The 23,637-nt window shown below is 42.6% G+C and overlaps 1 protein-coding gene across 1 annotated transcript; it reads left to right on the top strand.

Annotated features, from left to right (window-relative positions):
• The first annotated feature begins 471 nt into the window (after positions 1–471).
• On the top strand, positions 472–15,670 carry clcn6 (chloride channel 6). Its single transcript, XM_044118918.1, has 22 exons — positions 472–569; positions 962–1,021; positions 1,645–1,710; positions 1,824–1,956; positions 2,033–2,139; positions 2,300–2,426; positions 4,107–4,174; positions 4,373–4,431; positions 4,506–4,638; positions 5,293–5,406; positions 6,057–6,223; positions 6,292–6,403; positions 6,556–6,685; positions 7,114–7,267; positions 7,714–7,870; positions 8,204–8,310; positions 8,444–8,630; positions 9,436–9,596; positions 10,397–10,553; positions 10,624–10,731; positions 10,813–10,938; positions 11,024–15,670. The coding sequence occupies exons 1-22, from the start codon at positions 495–497 to the stop codon at positions 11,102–11,104; spliced, it is 2,589 nt and encodes an 862-aa protein (XP_043974853.1). The 5' UTR covers positions 472–494; the 3' UTR covers positions 11,105–15,670.
• The last annotated feature ends 7,967 nt before the right edge of the window (positions 15,671–23,637 follow it).

Consider the following 23,637-nt stretch of genomic DNA (forward strand, 5'->3'; position numbering starts at 1 on the left):
CAAAATGTATAATTTATCACCACCTTTTATATATTTATATGTAAAATATTTGTGAAATTCTTTGTTTTGTTTTTGTTTTTTGTTTGAATCGACTTGGTGAAATAACATGAACATATTCACTTCAGTTTATTTCTACAGCGATACATTTACTTAAAACTATCCAGTTTTTATAATCCAGTAATTCTATTGTTGTTAACGGAAAGTTGTTTAATAAAGCTTTCGAACAAAAAATTGTCACGTGAAAGGAGTTCTGCTGCATTCACTTGTCTCGGGAAATATTCGCTTTCAAAACAAACCGATGCATTTATTAAATTATTACAAATGAGTAAAAAGTCCGATTATGAAGCATTTGAAGCAAATCACTTTATATTTATTTTTTATTTCAAACACATCTCTTGGTTTTCTTTTCGGTAAATGTTCTTTTCATAGCTTTTAGCTCGGCTGACTCTGTTTTTTACCACAGCTCCTGAACGCAGCATGACACAACAGCAAAGATGGCGTGCTGCAGAAGCTGTTTTTGTTGCCAGTGTTGCTGCAGCGAGGGAGAGACGCGGACGCCGGAGGAGCTGGTGAGGACAGCGGGGGTACAGGCGGTGAAGGCGGGGTTCGGTGGGGCATTCCCGGGTTCTGATCCGGTTCCTCTGAGTTCCTCCAGGAGTCTCTTCTCTGCTCCACCCTGCTGCTGCTGCTGCACATCCGGCCAGCCTGAGATGTTCAGCTTCTCCCCAGAGAGAATCAGATTTTCTTCCCGTTTATCGGTTTAATTTCAGCTGCTATAAACTCATTTTAACATTTTTGTGCATCTGTCCTGATCGTCCACCTGAAGTTATCATCACAAGTAGCAAACTGACAGCTGATTGCAGTCCCTACTGTTGTGATTTCATCTAGCTTGTTTCATAGTTAATTAAATCTCCCTGTGCATAATTTAAAAAAATATATATATTCTTTCATATTTTCTCAGACAATTCTTGGGGAAATCCGAGATGAGGAAGATGAGATTCTGCCCAGGAAAGACTACGAGGTGAGCGACCTTGGGAAGTTTCCAGAGATGTTTAAAGTGGTTCTGATCAGCAGTTCTGCAGAAGGTTTTTTTTTTGTTGGTATTTTGTGGCTTTGAGTTTAAATCGCTTTGACCCTGAGTGACCCCGTTCTATGGCTGTCTTCTACATCATTAGCATTTTGTCCTAATTACCTCCTGACTACAGGTCGCAGAACATCCTGGTTCTGTGCATTTGGACCCTGTCAGAACCCAGTTATTCAGTAGAAGATCGTGCCGTTCTGCCACAACATGGTGGCTTTGACGTCCATTGGTGTTGTTCCCGGATGTGGCTTGTGCGTCAGATTTACAGGTGTACCAGAGAGCACACTGGACCTTTTGTATGTTTTTTTTTAAAAATGCATTTAATTGTGTTAAAATCTATGTATTTAATTATTAAAATGTAACCCACTGAAATCCCGACCCTAATGTGATAACCAGGACCTTCCACCTGTACATGAAACTATTGATCAGAACTGCTTTAAAAAGAATAAAAATGTTGGTTCCGTTTGAAAGGAAAGTATACTGAACAAAACTCTTTATCACAGAGTTTTATGAAGTTATTACCAAATGAATTGGTGAATATGTGGCTCTGTTTGTCTTTTTAGAGTCTGGATTATGACCGCTGCATCAACGAGCCGTATGTGGAGGTTCTGGAGGGTATGGACAACAAGGTGAGGAAATGTATAACGGTTTAGTGTCATTTCAGAAAAGAACATAAATATAAAAATAATCTCTGAAGATGGTTGATGTGTAAAGTCTGAGTGCATCGTTAATTTTTCCTCAGAAAGCCAGAAAGTACGAGGCGGTGCGGTGGGTGATGGTGTTTGTGATCGGGGTCACAGTCGGACTGCTGGGACTGTTTGTGGACTTCTTTGTTCATCTCTTCACTAAAATCAAATTCTCCGTGGTCGCTGATTGTATCCTTTAGCGTTGCAACACACAGGAAGCTCCGTCATGTAAAACAGGAAGTGCTCCTTAACTGCAGACTTCCAGCTATAGAGAAATGCACAGACAGAGGCTGTCTGTCTTTGTCTCTGCTGGAGCTGCTCACCTTCAACATGCTGTTCGTCTTCATCGCCAGCGTGCTGGTTCTCATTGAGGTACGTTTCCACAGTAACCGCGTGTTAGTGGGAACGTACCAGCAGCCAAGGCGCTGAACGTCACTCCTTCACCCGACCTGCTTGGATGTGTTTTCAGTTGAAGTGTGTGGTAGGAGACCAATCCGCTAACATGTTGTTGTCGATGCGTCTCGACTTCCAGCCGGTGGCTGCAGGCTCCGGGATCCCAGAGATCAAAAGTTACCTGAATGGAGTGAAGATCCCAGGAATCGTGCGACTTCGAACGTTTCTCTGCAAAGCTGCTGGAGTTCTGTTCAGCGTGGCTGGAGGTAATAATCGATTGTTCTCACGGTTAATCAAAGAAAAGTGACACATTCTGCAAGTTTCTCACTCTCAATTCCCTTTTTAAATAACAACATAAAGATTTATTTGCCTAAAATGCAATGACAGCATTCCTTTAGTGAACATTGGATCATGTTTTACAGGATTCATCTGAAGCTAAAAAAAATCCTTACAACGTCACTTGGTGGAAAGTTCAGCTCTTTCTGCTGGACTGAACATCGATGCAGCGTACTGATGATCTAGTGATTTATTTTCTATTTACTCGTTAGTCAGTTGGGACTTAACAGGAAATTTATTTTCACAGAATTTGACCCATTTGAAGTTAAAACTGCTTCCGGAGCAGAACATAATTACTGACAAAGGTTTATTTTTTTTCAAAGAAGGTTGAATTATTACTAATTAACTGGCAGTAATTAAACCAGTTATGCTTTAATTATTGCTCTGAGTATGTTGTTCTTTCGGTAAATGGCCCAGAATGAATTGATTTACTAAACTATTTGATCAACATATTCATCACAATTAATTGTGTCATCTCTTGATAAAGTAAATACAGACTTTCTCACTATGTTTAATTTGATTGAATTAATCCTTTTATTGCTCAGTTTTGGGTAGATGAAACATTATTATGAATTGTTCAGACGATCTGCCGTGTGGGAGGATCTAACTGTTGGAGACGTTAACCAGTTATGGTGCAAACCTGGAAGACATGATGATTCACATCAGCTGTTCATCCCAAAATAGCATCTCAGTGCTAAACATGTTGCAGCATTTGCACCAATTTGATGGCTGAATCACATAAATATTAAAAATTATAAGCAATAAATATCTTTGCTGTTGAGCTCATTAGAATATTTATACAATAATGTAACAAAATTCATATATAGTTGATTAAAATGTGATTAAATAATTAATTTGATTCAGTTCAATCATATTAATACTGTATTTTAGAGAATCAGTAAATGTCACTGAACATTCTCGACATGTTCCATCTTGGTCCAATTTTGGTCCGGTTTTGGTCCGGTGTTGGTCCGGTTTTGGTCCGGTGTTGGTACGGTTTTGGTCCGGTGTTGGTTCCGGTGTTGGTTCCAGTGTTGGTCCGGTGTTGGTTCCGGTGTTGGTTCCGGTTTTGGTCCGGTGTTGGTTCCGGTGTTGGTCCGGTGTTGGTCCGGTGTTGGTTCCAGTGTTGGTTCAGTGTTGGTTCCAGTGTTGGTTCAGTGTTGGTTCCAGTGTTGGTTCCGGTTTTGGTCCGGTGTTGGTTCCGGTTTTGGTCCGGTGTTGGTTCCGGTGTTGGTCCGGTGTTGGTCCGGTGTTGGTCTGGTGTTGGTTCCGGTGTTGGTTCCGGTGTTGGTTCCGGTGTTGGTTCCGGTGTTGGTTCCGGTGTTGGTTCCGGTGTTGGTCCCAGTGTTGGTCCGGTGTTGGTCCGGTGTTGGTCTGGTGTTGGTTCCGGTGTTGGTTCCGGTGTCGGTTCCGGTTTTGGTCCGGTGTTGGTTCCGGTGTTGGTTCTGGTGTTGGTCCGGTGTTGGTTCCGGTGTTGGTCCGCCTGACCTTTTAATCCTGCAGCATTTCTGTTAAGATTTTCCTGTTTTTAGACAGAATTTTTGAGAAAAAGTCATTCAGAGCTGTGAGGTGTGAACGATGCTCTGAGCCGTCTCTGTTTGTCCTCTCAGGTCTGTTTGTGGGAAAGGAAGGTCCGATGATCCACAGTGGAGCCATAGTGGGGGCGGGGCTTCCTCAGGTACGTCGCTCCTCTAAACCGTTTTACCATGAGAGGATGGTTAAGCTCCGGGTGTTACTGCAGGCTCTCTGACTCCCCACACACACACACACACACACACACACACTTGGTTAACCATGTCTCTGTTTGACTGCTGATGGATGAGCGACCTGTCCAGGCCGTAACACACGTCTAATTTTCTGCTCTTCCCTCCATCAGTTTCAGAGCATCACCTTCAAGAGGATCAAATTTGACTTTCCTTATTTCCGCAGTGACAGGTACGACCTGGTGACTCTTGTTATTCAGCCACATTGGGAAATGTGGCTTATTTTCTTATTAATCTGCTCCCCAGAGACAAGCGGGACTTTGTGTCAGCCGGTGCCGCCGCTGGAGTTGCTGCTGCCTTCGGTGCGCCAATAGGGGGCACTCTCTTCAGCCTGGAGGAGGGCTCCTCCTTCTGGAACCAGGCACTCACCTGGAAAGTGGTGCGTTGTCTTTTCCTAAAGCCCTAATCCATCTTTTAGCACAATGATCAGTTTAGAAATCCTAAAGAACCAACAATTTTTTTAATAAATGCAGGTTTTAGAATCTTTTTGTTTTTGTGGGAGTGATTGCTTTGCACTTTCACAACAAAATGGCATTAAAAGTACTATAGTACTAATAATACATTCTCAGGTAATATTTTTTCTTACATAATATTCCCTAAATATAAATAAAAAAAATGGCAACAAATTTTTTGGAATAGAAATTTATAAAAAATTAAAAGTTCCTTTTTTTGTACCATTTGTGGCTCTAAATCGTATTTAGATGGACTGAGAGCACAAATGGATCTGGATTGTAGAGTTGGTACCTTTTGTTGATGGTGATGCTGCAGTAGCAGTCAGTCTTACAGCTACTCAGAAGAAGCCTCTGACTGAAGAGTGTTGCTGTATGACGTGGTAACAGCTTCATGTCCAGAGCAGAGAAACGCTGAGTTGAGGGTTTGATCCTGCAGCCTTGTTGCATTGACTGCCATGGATGGAAGAGATGTTGACACTTCCTCCTTCTAAGATTTGTTTCCAACATGTTGCTGATAGCAGGATTTACAGAAACTAAATGAAGAGATGTTGTCCCTCTCAGATCTGATCTTGTGTTTTCAGCTCTTCTGTTCGATGTCGGCCACTTTCACGCTGAACTTCTTCCGCTCTGGGATCAACTTTAACAAATGGGGCTCTTTCCAGCTGCCTGGGCTCCTCAACTTTGGAGAATTCAAGGTGAGGGATCCATCATGAGTTGGTTTGTTTGTCTGTTTCTGGGTTTAGCATTTCATCAGATGTTTCACTGCGTAGAAATACTCCTGACATTATCAGAGACGCTAAAGCTGAACTGTGAATGATTTTAATTCAGACCAAATTCTATCATTTTGTCTTTAAACATTAATCTCTCATATCTGTCGACGTAAACGTTGCAGGTTTTTCAGCTAAACCAGTAAAAGCCCTAAAACGTGAAACTGCATCTGAAGTTAGTTATAAATGAAAATGATGCATCCAGTTTAGACTCCAAAGTTATTGCAACAACTTTCCTGTTATTTTCCAGTTGCTGACTGACACAAGTAAAAATAATGCCTTTAATTTCTATCAAACATTGATATAAATTATTTTTATATCAAAGTTCTCTACATCATAAACACATCAGAGAGTGTTTGTGTGAAAACCAGTAACAGACATTGTGTTTTTGTTAAAATCATCATTTCACATCAAATATTTGTCAGGATTCAGAAGCAGCTCTAACCAGCTGGGTTTTAATCAGTGTCAACCTTATATAAAGTCTTTTTCTGAATAAATCAGAGTTAAAATATCTGGAGTCTTCTAAAGAAATTGCGGGAGTCCACCAAAGTTTTACTCATTTAGTCTTTGTCCATCAGTGTTCAGACGGGGAAAAGAAATGCCACCTGTGGACAGCAGTGGACCTCGGCTTCTTCGTCCTGATGGGCGTGGTGGGCGGCCTGCTGGGGGCGCTCTTCAACTGCATGAACAAGTGCCTGGCCAAGTATCGGATGAGAAACATTCACCCCAAAGCCCGGTTCATCAGGTCCGTCTCGCCCGGCAGCTGGACCGTCGATCCGCCTAATAAACAGACTGACGCCGTTTTATTCCCAGGGTCCTGGAGAGTCTGCTGGTTGCCATGGTGACCACGCTGGTGATATTTTTGGCCTCCGTTCTGTTGGGTGAATGTCGGGACCTGTCCTCCCCGACGACCCATAACTCCACAGTGAGGATACACTTTTAAATATCTCCTATGAAGACAGTTGAAGGCCGGATCATTTTCTCAGAGTCTCTGACAGAAAAAACAGAAAATAAAAATAATTCCTCACCTGCAGCCTCTCCAGCTTCATGTCCTCACAGACGGTTTGCTGTTTGCAGGTTTCTGGCAGTGAAGACATCAACTCAACCATCCGGCAGTTTTTCTGCTCCAATCAAACCTACAACGACATGGCCACGCTGTTCTTCAACCCGCAGGAGGCGGCCATCCACCAGCTCTTCCACCAGGACGGTGAGGATTTGAACCCACAAAGAGGCCAAGGTGTTCGGCTCCTTCTGGGAACAATGGCTAACTGATGATGATGCCAAGCAAATATCTAACTGTTTTTGAAAAGAACTGCTATTCTATGCAAATATTCCGCATTTCGTTTTACTTCTTGACGCCTTTTTGAGTTCATCTCATGCGGGAGATAAACTGATGCAGCACATATTTTCATTGCAATATTAAAAGTCTTATTGCAGGAGTAATTAATAGTTTCTCTGTGGATTTGGGCAGCACCAATAAACATGCATAATGCTACTTTGATCATTAATAAACAGGGTAAGATGATCTCTGATGTTAAAGGTTCTTCTAAAGATTCAGTGATTTATGTTTTTTTGTTTCATAAAGAGATGAGTTGATTTTTCATATATCAATAGATTCTCTGCTTTATGCTGCAGGCACCTTCAGCCCGGTGACTCTGTCCATCTTCTTCCTGTTGTACTTCCTGTTGGCGTGTTGGACGTACGGCGTCTCTGTCCCCAGCGGTCTCTTCGTCCCGTCTCTCCTGTGCGGCGCTGCGTTCGGACGTCTCGTCGCAAACGTCCTCAAAGTGTAAATTAAATATTATACAAAGACACATTTATTATGTAATAATGTTCTAGTTGCTAAATTCTCTAAATCCCAAAGTGATGAATGACCTCATGGGAAACGGCTCCGACCAGAGCAGGTGGAAACGGAGCGGCGTGCAGCAGGAAGTGAAATTAAACGCCTCTTTACTTTTGCTAATATATTCCAAGTGTTTTCAACTTGATCTTTTCATGGTGATGTGATATTGAGCCTCAGAGGAGAAAGAGAGGAAAGGAGAAAACAGGCAGATCATCTTTCAGTGTTCACCAGTATAACCACTAGAGTTTCTCCTCCTGCTGGCTAAAAAACCATTTCCTTTTTGGAGCTGGAACTACGTCTAAACCTGGTTTTAAAAGATTTGTCTGGTGTTTAGCAGTGAAAGGTTCACAGCTGTGTCTGTTACTGGTTCTGACTGGGATCTGTTCTCTCAGGAAACTGGGACTCCACATCTACTCGGGGACCTTTGCCCTCATCGGAGCCGCTGCCTTCCTCGGGGGCGTGGTCAGGATGACCATCAGTCTCACCGTCATCCTCATCGAGTCCACCAATGAGATCACATACGGGCTGCCCATCATGATCACTCTAATGGTGCCAACGCTGCTTCCTTTCTGTCATCCGATGCTTTCAGTTTGCAGTTTGTGTTTCTGAGTTTTGTGTGTTTTGGTCATTTTTCCTAAATGACAGAAACTCCTAAGCGGTTGACCTCAGCCTCATTTGGCATGTTAGAAAACACTAAGCCAGCTTGTTTTAAAGGACTAAAGAGCCTCTGGAAACATTATGACGTCACAACTTCAGTTTGTAAATTGAACCTCAGACTTCTGGACAATCTGGAGACGTTTGTTCTTAGTGCACAGCTCCATGTCGGAGTGAACCAATCACAATGCAGCAGCACATGAAGTTAAATCTGTGTCTGAACTTTAGGTTGCTAAATGGACTGGAGATTTCTTCAACAAGGGCATCTATGACGTCCACATCCAGCTGAAAGGCGTCCCTCTGCTGGAGTGGGAGACGGAGGTGGAGATGGACAAGTAAGATCATGTGTAAAGTTTGTTAGCTCCTTAAAATAAAGTTCACTCATTAAATGACCAACTGAGCCACGTTCCTGTTCTCCACCTTGACTTTCTTGTGTTCAGTTTTCTTCTCCTCCCTTTATCCCTCCAGGCTGACAGCCAGCGACATCATGGAGCCCAACCTGACCTACGTTTATCCCCACACTCGGGTCCAGTCCCTGGTCAGCATCCTCCGGACCACCGTCTACCACGCCTTTCCCGTGGTCACGGAAAACCGACAGAACGAGCGGGATTTCATGAAGGGCAACATCCTGATCAGCAACAACATTCGATTCAAGGTAACTGGGTTGAGGCTGTCAGCCGTTGGCCGCGTTGAGCAGGAAGACCCGCCTCCCGGCTCTGATTGGCTGCTTTTCTTCAGACAGCAGATCTTTTCACTGACCAGCCGTCTCACATCATGCTGTCACAACATGATGACGGTTTTAGAAAATATAGAAAAATCATATTATTGTAAAAGTTACAGCTTTAATCACCAAAGTTACATCCAGTGTTTTTACCAAATGTGTTTAATTAATAATGTAAATAATGTAAAAACAAAAATCAGTTTAAAATTTAAGAATTTCATTTATTAAAGGAAAAAGCTGGTGCTGAGTGACAAAGTAATCAAACAAACTATAATATCTAAACTGTAATATGTGTAAAGGTTTTTAAACGTGTTTAACTGTAAGCAGAGAGATGCTGCTATGGAAAAGAAAAGTTTTATGAATCTTTCATCACATAGTTTGTCTTTTAATTCCAGGAATTGTTTGTTGAAGATATTTTTCTGTCTGAATGTCCAGAAAGGCATTTTATTAACTTTGGATCAACATTATTAGATCCAATAATGTAATAATGGATCTAATTAAATTAAAAAGTTATTAGAGTAACTTTTAGACTCCTGTTCCTCCAACAGAAATGGAATCGGACCAGAGGAGCTGGTCTGAACAGGAGCTCCTACTTTAGATCAACTTTAGATTCTCTTTTCCTTTGGTTTGTTATTTTGTTTGTATTTCATTTTAATTCCTGTAAAGCACTTTGTATTGCCTTGTTGCTGAAAGTGTGCTACAGAAATAAAATAACTTTTTCCTTTACTCTCCCTGGCAGAAGTCCAACATCGTCTCTCGTGCGGCGGAGCAGCGGCGGCGCTGCCAGTCCATGAAGTCGTACCCGTCCAGCGAGTTGAGGAACGTTTGTGACGACCAGATCGCGGCGGCGGAGCCGGCGGAGGAGGGAGAGGACCTGCTGCAGCAGATGTTGGAGAGACGGTAGCAGGAAAAAACTTTTCTCACCCAACAGGATGAAAGTCTGCAGGACTTCATTCTGACAATTTAACTCAGTAATCAGATAAAACGCAAAACTAAACAAGATCTAATTGTTTTTATTTAAAACTAAAAATTACATTTAGGTCCTGTTTACACAACAGCATTTCCAAAAATGTTTTCTGATGTGTATCTGAAAAGATTTAGACGTTTAGACAACAGCAGAATAAAAACTTTCTGCATGGAGATGAAATCATAGCTGCTCCTCCAGGCAATAACAAAATATATTTAATCTCATTAAAGAGTTGTCTGATGTCAAAAACACAAAGGGAAAAACATTTTCTCTTATTTTCAGTTTTCAGCTGTTTGTATCCGGTTGTCATGGAAACTTTAGAAATAAGAAACGTTCATTAGTTTTTCCATCCACTGATCAACCGAAGCATCACAGAAAAGTGGAGAGAAGTTTTCAGGAATGTGCTGCTATTATTTGTCAAGTTGACTATTATTAGTCTGCTGTCTGCTTCTGCTTTTTTCTTTTAATGAATCTGGAGGTTTTTGGGACAAACTGGAGTTGGACCAGTTGAAATAACTGGACAAGCCTTACCACAAAAATCCGTAAGATTTTGTGGTAAATCATAAAAACATAAAAATATGAAGCCTGTTCTTCAGTCTGGTGTCTCATTTTTGCATCAGTCAGTCAGTCGTGGTTGTGGGACAGTGACCTTTGAACTGTTTGCAACTTACAAAATGTTTTTCTTCTCTCACAGCATCCAGCAGAATAACGTTGGTTCTGTTTCGGTCTTCAGGCACGCTCCCTACCCAAACCTGTACCCAGACCAGTCTCCCAGTGAGGAGTGGACCATGGAGGAGCGATTCAGGCCGCTCACCTTCCACGGCCTCATCCTGCGCTCCCAGCTCGTCAACCTGCTCATCCGAGGCGTCTGCTACTCCGAGAACCAGTCGGTCAGTCACACGTTTGTTCAAAGATCCCTGTTTTATTCCCTGTTGGTGACAGAAGTCTCCGTCTGTGCAGAGCGCCACTCAGCCCAGGCTGTCGTTCACAGAAATGACCGAAGATTACCCGCGCTACCCGGACATCCACGAAGTGGACCTGGCCTTGCTCAATCCCCGGATGATAGTGGTACGATCCGATCGGCTGCTGAATAAGTTTGAATTCAGTTTGACTTGGAGCTGCTGGTAAAACGTCGATCTGCGTTGCTAGGATGTGACGCCCTACATGAACACGTGTCCTTACACGGTTTCACCAAACACCCGGATCTCCCAGGTGTTCAACCTGTTCAGAACCATGGGCCTTCGACACCTTCCTGTGGTCAACGCTGTTGGAGAAGTAAGTTCTACTCAGACATCGGCGCTTCCTGTACGTACAGCTGCACTGACGTTTTAGTTGTTTCTGAGCAAAGTCTCTATTTCAGATTGTGGGAATAATCACAAGACATAATTTAACCCACGAGTTCCTGGTGGCCAAACTGCGACAGCATTACATCACCATCTGACCCAACGCCGCGGCGCCGCCCCGCCCCGCTCTGCCTGGCCTCCAAGCCTGGGCTTTGGTTCGTCTCTAACTTTATTAAACATTCCCAAAACCAACAAGATGCATCTGAGAGCTGCAGGGAAGAAGCTCTCAGGCTGCAGGAGGGAGATCTTCTTCCACGCAGTAGGAGCCTTCAGACTGCAGGGTGCAGATTTTCTCTTATGTTTCTTTATTTTTGGTGTTGAGGATAGAAAACAAACTTTATTTGCTTACCGGAGACCATCTGAGACGGCTGTGGACTGTCTCTGTATGAACATGGTGAGCTTGTCTGGAGGCACGGGGGAGTTTTTAGAAAAGCATAAAATAATTGGTCAAAACATCCACAACTAGTTAACTAAATATGTTTTAATTTTCCTATCAACCTAAAAGTTGTTGTTTTGTGATGTAAAAAATTATTTTAGAAAACATATATAATTTTTCTCACTTATGAAAGTTGCCAGTTTTATTCTATTTATTTGTTTTTTTAAGATTTAGATGCCTAGAGACTAAAATCAAAACACAAGAAGTCGTTCATCGAGCCACACGGTTTTAATTTGCCATTAAAAGAGATTTATTGGATCAAGCTAACATGATCGGCTTTCAATCTCTTCTCTGCACCGTTAGCGGGAGCTAACACCGTTAGCGAGAGCTAACGCCGTTAGCGGGAGCTAAAGCCAAAACAAAACAAATTTAGCAAAACGAGTGGTGGTTTAACGTGATGATGAAACATCTTTGATTCTGTGTAACTCTCCATCCAGACGTGTTTGAGAAAAGGTTTCGGCCTCAGCGCGAGTCGTAAACAGCTTGAATTAGGATCAGGACGTCTTCGCGGTGTTCACCCTCCAGTTGGTTTCCAAGCAGCAGCAACACAAACACCAGATTTTTCAGCCGACTCTTTCCTCTTCCTCAGTTTGCTCCTCATTTTCATCTCCTGCCATCATTTCTGTCTTCCAGTTCAACTTAAAATGCCTGAACACAAAAATCAATGTTCTGACTGGAAGGAGCTAATGCTACATCAGATAGCATTCTTCATTTACCCAGGATGCATTGCAGCACAAACAACATGACAAGTCTTTCCTTTAAGTGTAGAACTTAACCTACCGTAGTTTTACTGAGTTGTTTTTACTTCTGATGTTACAACTAATCATGTTTCCTCTAAAACCCTGAAGGCAGCCAATCAGAAAAGATTGAAGTTTATTTTATTAATCATGATGTTCCTCTGTGTCTGAGATGTTTTTAAAGTTTGTCAGAGCTTCACCGTTCTGTCCAAAAGCAGACGTGTATTCTCTGTTTTGCGGTAGAAAGCAGCCGTGTCCAGAACCGTCCGGTTCCGATGGAGCTGGAGGTCCAGCAGAACTTTCCCCCGTTCAGGAGGAACGACCAACGAATAAAAATCTAGAAATGGTTTGCTGTGGATGCAGATGGGCAACATGCAGACATTTTTAGTGGATACACCATTTTTTATTTTCCGCTCTATAAGTTACAGGATTAATTTATAGATGTTACATTTATTTGACTGATTCATTAAATATGAGTTCATACTGACGGATACGACCCAAGGATCAAACATTACCGTCTGCAGCTGTGAGGAAAGAAGAGGCTTTGCTGAAAGGAAGGTGGCCAGAGCTGGAGGAACAGTTTGAACATAAAGAATGAGCTGCTGCTGTTCTGAGGATTTCTGCTTAGGTTTAGGGTATTTCTGCTTCCTCCTCTGATTTTCCACCCGCAGTTCGTCTAGATATCCATGTCTGTTGGTCGGTGGAGTTACTTCTCCAAGGACGGCCTTCTTGGTCTTACGGCTTCATGCAACGCATGTCTACTGCATGCGTCTCCGCTCGGCCCCGCTGCGCACTTCGCTGTCGGAGCGAAACCGTTCCAGATCGTTCCAGATTTAGAGCTGACAGATTCTGTGAGTTTGTTAAAAAGCATCTGAACACAACGTGTCACCAGATCAAATCTTTAATATGAACGACGTCCCTCTCATGTTTAACATTTTCTAAATTAATGGGACTTGTATTCCAGTGTGTCTTATAATCTGGAATAATCTGGTTATATCCACACAGCCCAAACAGACATTTGTAAGCCTGGACTGATTCTCTTATACCTGAATTAGTTTTGCAATCTGAATGTTAAACTGAAGCAGTTTAACATTCAGATCTGCTGCCTGGATGTTTCTCTGCTGCTGCTGGAGGATTTTAAATGATTCAACAGTTGAATGAAACAATATTTAAACAATATTTAGGATTTGTTTTGGTACAAATAACCTGGGATTATAGAGATCTGGGTGAGTTTTCTCTGGTGTTTGCTTTGACTGCTCAGTTCATCATTATCTGGAATTCATCATGACAACAACAAGATCTAATTAATTTAGTTTTGATCCACATTAACAAACCATGATTGGGTGTTTCCATTTCTGATTTCATTATTTAAGATCTCTGATTCATTTCATAACTGCTTAACTTTTTAAAGCAGCTGCTGTGTTCATGTCCCTTTATGAGGATAAACAAGTTTTAATTTTAGAGCAGTATTGAGGTTGGAGTCTCCTGCTGTGTGCAGCGATGCCAAAGAGACTGAATATCATCACTTTTATGAACAACAAAGTAACATCTTCGCTCTGTTCCACATCCCCACTTCTGTTTCTGGAGCCGTTTGGACCCGATGGACCAATTTAAATTGTGTTGCCACCAAACATGGATCAGTTCAGATCTTTTGTGTCCTTCTGTAATATTTTCTGTTGAGCTTCCCAGTTAGATGTGAAATAACTGATAGTTGCCACCCAGAGAAGCTGAATGATGGAGTTTTTCTGTGTTGTTTTGCTCAGCCTGCAGTTCAAACTGACGTGTTTATTGGCATGAAGTCTCGTCGTTCCGATGGGATCAGTGGCCTGAATCAGCCAGCATGTTGATGCCAGGAGGTTTTGTTCTATCTGATGGATTTATTTACAAGTTCATTAAAATTACAGGAAGCCATAAAAATAATAAATAAAAGTAGGAGCTTCTTTGTTTTGAACAGCAGTCATCGTATCTGCCATGAAAGTCTTGGATTATCAGATCAAACTGACAATAGATCTGTAATTTTCCACCTACTTCCATTAGAAGTGACGGATTTTGGACGTAAAGCCTGTTTTTATCGTGGCTTCCTGTCAGATCTGCCCTCCACACCGACCAACAGCTTCATTCCTTTGATTTAATGTTATTTTGAATGATCGTCGTCACTGTTGCACTTTTCTTCTGTTGTCTTTATGTTTTAATTTACTGTGACTGGAAAACATGCACTAGAAGCAGACTGGACGGGTCTGTCAGGTTCTGCAGCGTCACCGGACCTCATGAACCGCTGAGTTTTCCAACATGTTGATTGGTTCTGAGCTGCAGGTTCTGTAAGGTTACTAACCGCTCCAGTGGGCATTGTTTGCACTAATTTAATGTCTTTTATTCTCACTACGGTCAGTGTTAGAGGAGCGAAGAGAACCACGTGTTTCACATGAAAACCAAGATTTCATTCTGTTTCAGGGAAGTTCTTAAAGTTCTGGGGCCTCGTGCATAAAGCGTGCGGCGCCATGTTTTATGCAGCAGTTGACATGTATAAAAATTTACTTTAAGTCAAAGTTTGTGTAAATATACACACACTTTTCCGTTGGCGTGAAAATGTGCGGCAGCCACCAAACTTTTTCTGTGGACAATTTCAAACTTCAAATCATCAAAACTCACAAAATCCACTGAAATCTGACGACATTCAGTTATTTAGACCAAGAAGCATCTTTCATGATTTTAATATTTTATTGTTTAAACGATGAAACTGAACCGCAATAAGCTAACACTCGCACAAAATAAAGAAAATGAAAATAAAAGTGTGTGAAAACGTCACTCCAATGTAAAGATACTTTCTCTCAGTGTTTGTCTCATAAAGATGAAACGCTTCATTCTGTCACCGAAACACAAAATGTTTCTATGAGGTCATTTCATTCTCACTGAAAGAAGGAAACAGGTTGGATCAGGAGATTAATTCAAACAGTTTGATTATAAATAATCAACAGGTTTGATTATTTTTGAGGTGATCAGGGTGTGTCTGACATCACAGGTAAAGGTGAGCTGCTACCTGAGGAGCTTTGGCTCTGAAAACTGTGAGCTGTTTCATGCATGAGGCCCCTGGTGTTCATGTTGGATCTGCTGAAACTGAGTGGATTTTTTTATTTTTATCAGGTCAGTTTAGTGGATTATTTGTGACTTAAAGCCACATGTCTGTGTATGAACTCAAATGTTGGTCTTTGAAGTATTATTATAGGATATTTCATAATATAAATGTATTTTGTTTTGTTGCTTGAAGGAATCCTACAGTTTGATATGATTTTGGAGCATATTAATGATCTGGGAAAGGAAGTTATTTTTCATTTTGTCAAATATTTCATCTGGTTTCCTGCATATTTGCATTGCAGTTTGTTTTCTGCATAACTGTCAGAAAAAATGAAGATACAAACTCGTCTCTCTGGACCTGGAGGGAAAGTCTGTTCTGTGCCTTTATTGTTATCAAAATAAAGTTCCTTTTTTGTTCACCAGACGGTGTGAGTGTTGTTTTGTGTTTCCTTACTCCAGTGGTTCCCAAAGTGTGGGGCGTGGCCCCTGGGGGTCGCGGTGCTTGAGGGTCGCGGCCCCTGGGGGTGGCGGCGCCTGGGGGTGGCGGTGCCTGGGGGTGGCGGCCCCAGGGGGTGGTGGCCCCTGGGGGTGGCGGCCCCTTGGGGTGGCGGCGCCTGGGGGTGGCGGCGCCTGGGGGTGGCGGCGCCTGGGGGTGGCGGCCCCTGGGGGTGGCGGCCCCTGGGGGTGGCGGCGCCTGGGGGTGGCGGCCCCTGGGGGTGGCGGCGCCTGGGGGTGGCGGCCCCTGGGGGTGGCGGCCCCTGGGGGTGGCGGCCCCTGGGGGTGGCGGCCCCTGGGGGTGGCGGCGCCTGGGGGTGGCGGCGCCTGGGGGTGGCGGCCCCTTGGGGTGGCGGCGCCTGTGGGTGGCGGCCCCTGGGGGTGGCGGCGCCTGTGGGTGGCTGCCCCTTGGGGTGGCGGCCCCTGGGGGTGGCGGCCCCTGGGGGTGGCGGCGCCTGGGGGTGGCGGCCCCTGGGGGTGGCGGCGCCTGGGGGTGGCGGCCCCTTGGGGTGGCGGCGCCTGGGGGTGGCGGCCCCTGGGGGTGGCGGCGCCTGGGGGTGGCGGCCCCTTGGGGTGGCGGAGCCTGGGGGTGGCGGCGCCTGACTCTTAGCATCACGGTCAGGTTTTCGACGGGCTCCCTGAACGTTGCGACTCTGGGTTGACGTGTCAGAAGATCTGCAGCAACAAGCAGGTTCAGCTCAGCCACTGGAAAGACGGGAGCATTAAAGGAAACAAATCTTTATTTTCATTTCCTTTCCTCTCTTTGTTCATGTTTTAACCTCATTTTGCACAGAGGCTTTTTTTTAAAATGTATTGATGATTACAAAGTTGAATATCGTTACAAATAAAAAATAGAAATATGTTTGAAATAACACTGACAGCAAAGAATGCTCTTCTAAAAAACCAGTTACACCAAACTGTTTCCCTGTACAGACGGTTGTAGTTTATTTTGTTGCAACCTGAAGTTTAAAACTTTGTGTAATAATAAGGTGAAGCTTCATCTGCACGAAGGAAACTTGACTGGAGTTTAACACAACTTAGGGATGCAAAGATGACCTAAATGTTTCATGAAATTAAGGAATTTATTTCTTAAAATTAATGTCAAATGGAGCCGTATTGAAATATTTTATAAATAACTTCATAAATCTTTTTATATTCGTGTATCTTAGAATGAGTTTTTCTCGTTCTGTGTTGTATTTTGTAAAATCAGCTTGTTGTATGTATAAGTTCATACATACAGAAATAGTATTCATACTATTAGATAGTTTTATTTGATCAGTATTAGAATTTTAAACTTTCGTTTTTCTATATGAAGGTTCGGATGTAAGATCAGAGATCTTCAGTATGTAAATAAAGCTGGTTTGAATATTTTTTACTTGCCAATTTATCAGGAAAAGACGGATTGTAAAATGCAAATCGTGTTTCCTGTTGCTGTAGATCTGCAAACCCAAACTGATGGAAGCTGAGAAAGATGCAGAAGGTCCATCCAGAAAACTGTAAAACAGCTGAAACACTGACTTCCTTTAAATCCCACTTGTTTAGAGTTTTATTAGAAACGTAATCAATTATAAATTTATTGACGGAATCTGACTTGATGTTGTGTTTCTGTGTTTGATTTGATGTGAAGCACTTTGAAATGCCTTGATGCTGAAATGTGCTATACTAATAAAGTTTGATTGATTGATTGATTGATTGATTGATTAGAGCATTAACTGATGTATCCGATGATGCTTATTGACTTCATATGGTCTGATGATTATATGCTCCTGATACTATATGCCAGCGGTCACATAAAGGAATATTTTTTTGTGGTGGAGAGAGATCCTCTCCATTTACATTTCTCCCCTGATCTATGGCCATGATCTTTGTCTGTTGTCTGAAATGTTCAAGGTTTTGCTTTGTCAGGTTAAAAGTAAGAATCTGGATTTCTGCAGTCAGACTGAACTCCAGCAGATGTAAAGAAATGAAGAACATTCTTTGGTTCATCAGTGCTGCATCATCTAAGGATACGTGTAAAAAATCCTTTAAATAGAAAGTGGAACATGTGTTTGATGAGTATTTAATTATTCTCCTGAAATGAAAAGCTTTGCAGTGAGACCTTTAACATGTTTCCTCCCTGCAGCTCTGAGCGCCGTCTCCTCTGAACGTTTCTGCACGGGAACCCACGGTAACCAGGTTGTCCTGGTTACCGTGGACAACCAAGAGGTCGTGACAACATGGCCGACCTGCAGCAGATGGACTCCTCAACTTCTGTAAAGTTACTTTTAATCTCAGTTTCTTTGCAAATGCTGAAAGCTAATATTGTTGGATATTTTTCAAAGTTTTTTTATCTTTATTGATTATATGTCATAGCTTTACTTCAGCACATTTCAATACCTATTATACATAAAAAATGCTTCACGTTTTGCCAAAAGCATTCAGGGGTTTGGCTTGACATCATCCTGATATAAAGTCAGTCTGTTATGTAGCCACAGCTGCTTTACAGATCCTAGGACAGCCTTTCAGAAGGTGTAGGAGACTGTCGTCGTGAATTTCAAGCAGTTCTTCAAGAGGTCAGACACTGATGTTGGACAAGAAGGTCTGCCATCAGCTTCAGCAGTTTGAACAGTTCTGCAACTTTTTCTTAAAAAACTGATAAAAGTACAAGAATGAAAGACATGATGTACAGTAGTACAATGTTTCACTTTATTCTCAAAAACCTGAAGAAAAATGCAGAAAAGCTTTGCAGACAGAGGAGCAGAAATGAAGCTCCTCTGAGCTCCTTCAGCTGCTGCTTCGGTTCGTTTGGGTTTGCAGACATTTGGTTCTGCTCAGATCTCTGCAAAAACACAAAGTCTCACCAAGTATTTCTAGTCGGTTTTCTAAACTTACACACTTGAAATAAGACAAAACTTGTTACACTTCTTTTCGATTAGCATCGAAACAGCCAGTATAATAGAACCAGAACCGATGTAACTGGGCCTGTTGGGTTTCCAAAGATTCGAAGCATGTGGTGAAGCTGAAGCTGGTGAGAAACTCCGACCTGGATCTGAACAACTCCACCCTGCAGGAAGAGCTGCTGCAGCAGGTGAGTTCAAACCTTACATTGTTTTTGGGAGAATGAACATTTATTTTCATCTAGTTCAAGGTGAAACTAAATTATATTAAGAAAAAATCCTGTTAGCATGTGATGTAGTTTGAGTTTGGAGCTGAAGGTGTAAAGGTCTCTATTAAATGAATGTTTGTCTCTCAGCTGAAGCAGAAGCTGATCGGACAGGAAGGAAAAGAAAACTTGAAGCTGAGCTGGAAGAAACAACCAGATGGAAACATTTTCTACTCAGAGAGGAAGGAAAACTGATTCTGACAGGATCAGATGGATTTACAGGATTTATCTCCTTATTTTCCTGCTCTTCTCACATAAAGCCCACATTGTTCTGACAGTGATGTTATTCTTTGAGTAATACCAAGTCTTACTATTTTATCTGCTTAACTGAGGCGGCTCATATAGAATATTTAACACAATGGTAAAATGATTCTTTGTGGTTCTGAATGTAATAAATCTCCAGAGGAATATGTTTTGATTAATAGATCAATAAAAAGCTTAGATTCAGCTCAAATTGTTGCTCTATTTTCTTTCTTCATGAACAAAATGCATCAAATATTCCACATTAAAGCTTATCCACATTTAAATTTTAGCACCTCACTTTAAATATTCCCATTTACTCAATAAATGAATCTGCACGTGTCCAGCTGTCCACCAGGGGGAGCCACATTCCTGTTCGATCTCTCCTGAAAAAATAAATAGTGACCAGAAAAATCATTTAAACTCGTCTACATGTGTTTATATCAGGTCACATTTCACTTCAGGTAAATATACAAACTATATGGATTCCTTTAAACTGTACTTTATTGATTATTTTTATAGATTTTTAATTGACCCTTCATGATTACTTATTTTTGTGTGTTTTATTGAATTCTGATTTCCATTACCTTTGGCTGTTTTCATGCAAAAGATGTGAAATTTGGCCAAACTGTGTTTTTTGGAACAGATTCTACTTTTCATGATTTATCTCTGAAAATATTCAGTTTCCTTTTAGATGAAGTCCAGAAGAGTTCAGTAGAGTTTGAGTCACTTCTGCATCATTTCTCCTGTTGACTCCCATCCACATTCGTTGTAGCATTTGTAACAATTACAATTTGATTTCTGTTTCTAGTGTTTTCATTGCTTTGTGTTGAAATCCAATTAAAATATCAATCTTTATTATTTTCCAACAGGGAACGATATCTTTTATGTAGTGTATCTGGTTAATCTTTATATATTGGTCAGGTGATCTTAGCTTCATTTATAATCTTAAAGGTCAAATCTCGACAACCGTGGAAGCTGATTCCATGGTTCCTGATGGCTCCACCAAGCAGCAACATGTACAAATTAAAAAGTAGAGGATCTCAGTACAGTTAGTTAAAAAAAGTATTTAATTGAATAAAAACAAGCTTAATGTGATGTTTGTCCGTCTTATAACCGCTTCAGTTATTTAAGAAAGGTTTTCCAGAAGGAGCAAATATTAGGTCATTCTTCCAGAGGACCATTAGTGAGGTCAGACACTGATGTTGGACAAGAATGTCTGGCTATCAGTCTGCGCTTTAGTTCAGCACACAGTTGAACTCAACACTCTGTGTTCTTCCACACCAAACCCAGACTCCTCCATTTGGTTCAGGTCAAGAATAATTTGACCCGACCCAGCCGTGTTGGAGTTTAGCAGAGGCACTCCCTGCATCACTCCATCCAGCTGTCTGCACTGCAGCTACTCAGCCGTGTGGACCAATCCCAGGAAGGACATCTCTTAATCTGCAACCCGTTCTCTCACAAATGTTTGAATGAGTCAACACTGTAATTTTTGGAAAATCTGATGTACTTTTGCATGTTTCTATCAGAGAACAAACATCTGAGTGTTTCTCAGTGTCTCTCTGCCTTTATGGTGCAGCCAGATGAGAGAGCAGCAGGAAAGATGCAGAAACTCAGATGAGTGAAGGAGGCCGTTGGAGCTGAACAGGCTGTTGAGACGGGAACGGTCCAGTTAATATGCAAGCCAGGCCATGTCAGCAGCTTCAGGTCAAAATGCAAAGTAACTCTGAAGAACTGCCAGAAACTCCCACAAAATCACATTAAATCCTCTAATCCTTGGGTTTAGATTTGTGTCATTGTGCTTTTTAGATGTATTTACATCAGGTTTGCAATGGTAATGACTCTATGGACTCTCTGCCTCTCAGAACCAGGAACTCCTGATAACTAATGGAAATGTATTCACTCTGCCATCAAGGAGCAGGATAAGGACTGACTAAAGATAAAACCACCAGATAAAGGCAAAAACCGGACTCTGGATGTAAGTACTGCAAAAGTGGGAAGTAGGGAAATAAATTAAGCATCTTTTTCAATATTTCTGTCATAATTGTATTCATTTCTCTACAGCCACCTTGAGTCGATACTTCCTTACAATCTTCTTGGTGTCTCTCTCCACCAGATTTGGAGATGTAAAAACGTTTCTATTTACAACCTCAGTCAGATCTACGGAAGACCATTAGGTCCACAAAAAACAAAAGACTTTTGTTTGTTTATGTCAAATCCCAAATAAATAATCAAACATTATGGTGAATGACGATTGTCATGTTAGCATGTAAAAAAAATCAGTTATTTCTTCTTTGAGGTTGGGTTTGTAAATGTGCCCTTTATCCACACTGACAGCCTGTTTCTAATTTATTTGATTTGAGTTTTAAGACTAGATTTTCAGAATCAATTCTGACTGAGAAAATCTGAGAAAAAAGTCAAAGGTGCCAGGCAGCTGTAACTGAAAAGGCAGGAACAGTACGATCTTCACGGGTTGCAGTTAATCCACGTGGATCCGACCCACAACTGTCTCATCCAAGCATGACCCACATTTATACATCAAATAATCATAATCAAATAACATTTAAGCATGCAAAAGTTATCTTGAACCTCTACTTAAGCGGCCATCAATAATCTTGGGGACCACAAAATGGTTCTGACAGGCCAGACTTGGCCCACGGGCCTCAAGTTGAACACCTGAGAAAATTGGAGAAAGAAAAAAAGACACTTTGTCTTTTTCAAACACTCAGTCTTTTCCAATATTTAAAAATTAGAAACATATTTATGTTTTCTGTAGATCAGTGTTCCAGTCCTCTGCCCCCCTGCCTGCATGTTTAAATTTGCCTCTACACCAGAACAGCTGATTCAAATGATTGCATGACATCTTCTGCAGCCACCAAGTCCTGCAGGAGCCTGTTAATCACCCAAAGATTCAATCCAGGTGTGTGGCAGAAGGGAAACACCTAAAACATGCAGGCAGGGGGGCCTGAGAACTGGAATTGGGAAACACTGCTGTAGATAATATTACCTGCTCCAGACTCCCCCTAGTGGTGTGGAGCAAGTTTGCAGCCTTTCATATGTGCTATTGTTTTAGTATTTTCCACCAGTCCCGGGGTCAGCAGTTTCAGTATGGAGGCCCAGTCTTCCCTCCCCAGTCTCTTCTTCCAGCTCCTCCAGGAATCTCAAGGCGTTCCCAGGCCAGCAGAGAGACAAAGTCCCTCCAGCGTGTCCTGGGTTTCCCCTCCTCTGGTGGAACATGAACTCCTCACCAGGGAGGCGTCCAGGAGGCATCCTGACCAGATGCTCCTCAACTGGCCCCTCTCGATGTGAAGGAGCAGCAGCTCTACTCTGAGTCCCTCCTGGATGACTGAGCTTCTCTCTCTAAGGGAGAACCCAGACACCCTACGGAGAAAACCCATTTCGGCCGCTTGTATCCGTGATCTCGTTCTTTCGGTCATGACCCAAAGCTCATGACCATAGATGAGGGTGGGAACGTAGATCGACTGGTAAATCGAGAGCTTCGCTTTTTGGCTCAGCTCTCTCTTCACCACGACGGACCGGTACAGCGCCCGCTTGACGGCAGACACTGCGCCAATCCGCCTGTCGATCTCCCGCTCCCTTCTTCCCCCATTCGTGAACAAGATCCCGAGATACTTGAACTCCTCCACTTGGGGCAGGACACCCCCCCTGACCCGGAGAAGGCACTCTACCCTTTTCCGGCTCAAGACCATGGCCTCGGATTTGGAGGCACTGATCGCCATCCCAGCGGCTTCACACTCGGCTGTGAACCGCTCCAGTGAGAGCTGCAGATCATGTCCCGATGAAACCAAAAGGACCACATCATCTGCAAAAAGCAGAGATTTGATCCTAAGGCCACCAAAACGGATCCCCTCAACACCTTGGCTGGTCCAGAGATTCTGTCCATAAAAGTAATGAACAGAATCGGTGACAAAGGGCAGCCCTGGCGGAGTCCAACTCTCACTGGAAATGAGCCCGACTTACTGCCGGCAATGTGGACCAGACTCTGACACCGGTCCTACAGGGACCTGACAGCCCGTATCAAGGAGCCCGGTACCCCATACTCCTGGAGAACCCCCCACAGGGCTCCCCGAGGGACACGGTCGAACGCCTTCTCCAAGTCCACAAAACACATGTAGACTGGTTGAGATCACTGGGACACTCGAACCCCTGCATCACAATAAGGTGGCAGCCCAAGGAGAGGATCTAAAAAACACACATTCACTTAAAACAAACAACGTTTGGGCGCCCCAGGACTCTGCGCCCTGGGCTACTGCCATGTGAGCCCTTTCCAGAGAACTGGGAGGATCTCTGCTGGAAAAGCCTCAGGAGTCAAATGAGTCATTTGTGATTTAAAACCTGCTTTATTTGGTTTGATATCACAGCATCTGTCAGAATAAACACTTGTCGTCTCAAACGCAAATCATTCAACTTGATCATTTTGCATGACGTGTTTAAACCCAGAGGATAAACGTCTGCAGCCTCAAACTGAACTACACGACATTTACGAGG

This window comes from Gambusia affinis, linkage group LG01 (assembly GCF_019740435.1).
Source record: "Gambusia affinis linkage group LG01, SWU_Gaff_1.0, whole genome shotgun sequence".
In the NCBI taxonomy this organism is placed as follows: Eukaryota; Metazoa; Chordata; class Actinopteri; order Cyprinodontiformes; family Poeciliidae; genus Gambusia; species Gambusia affinis.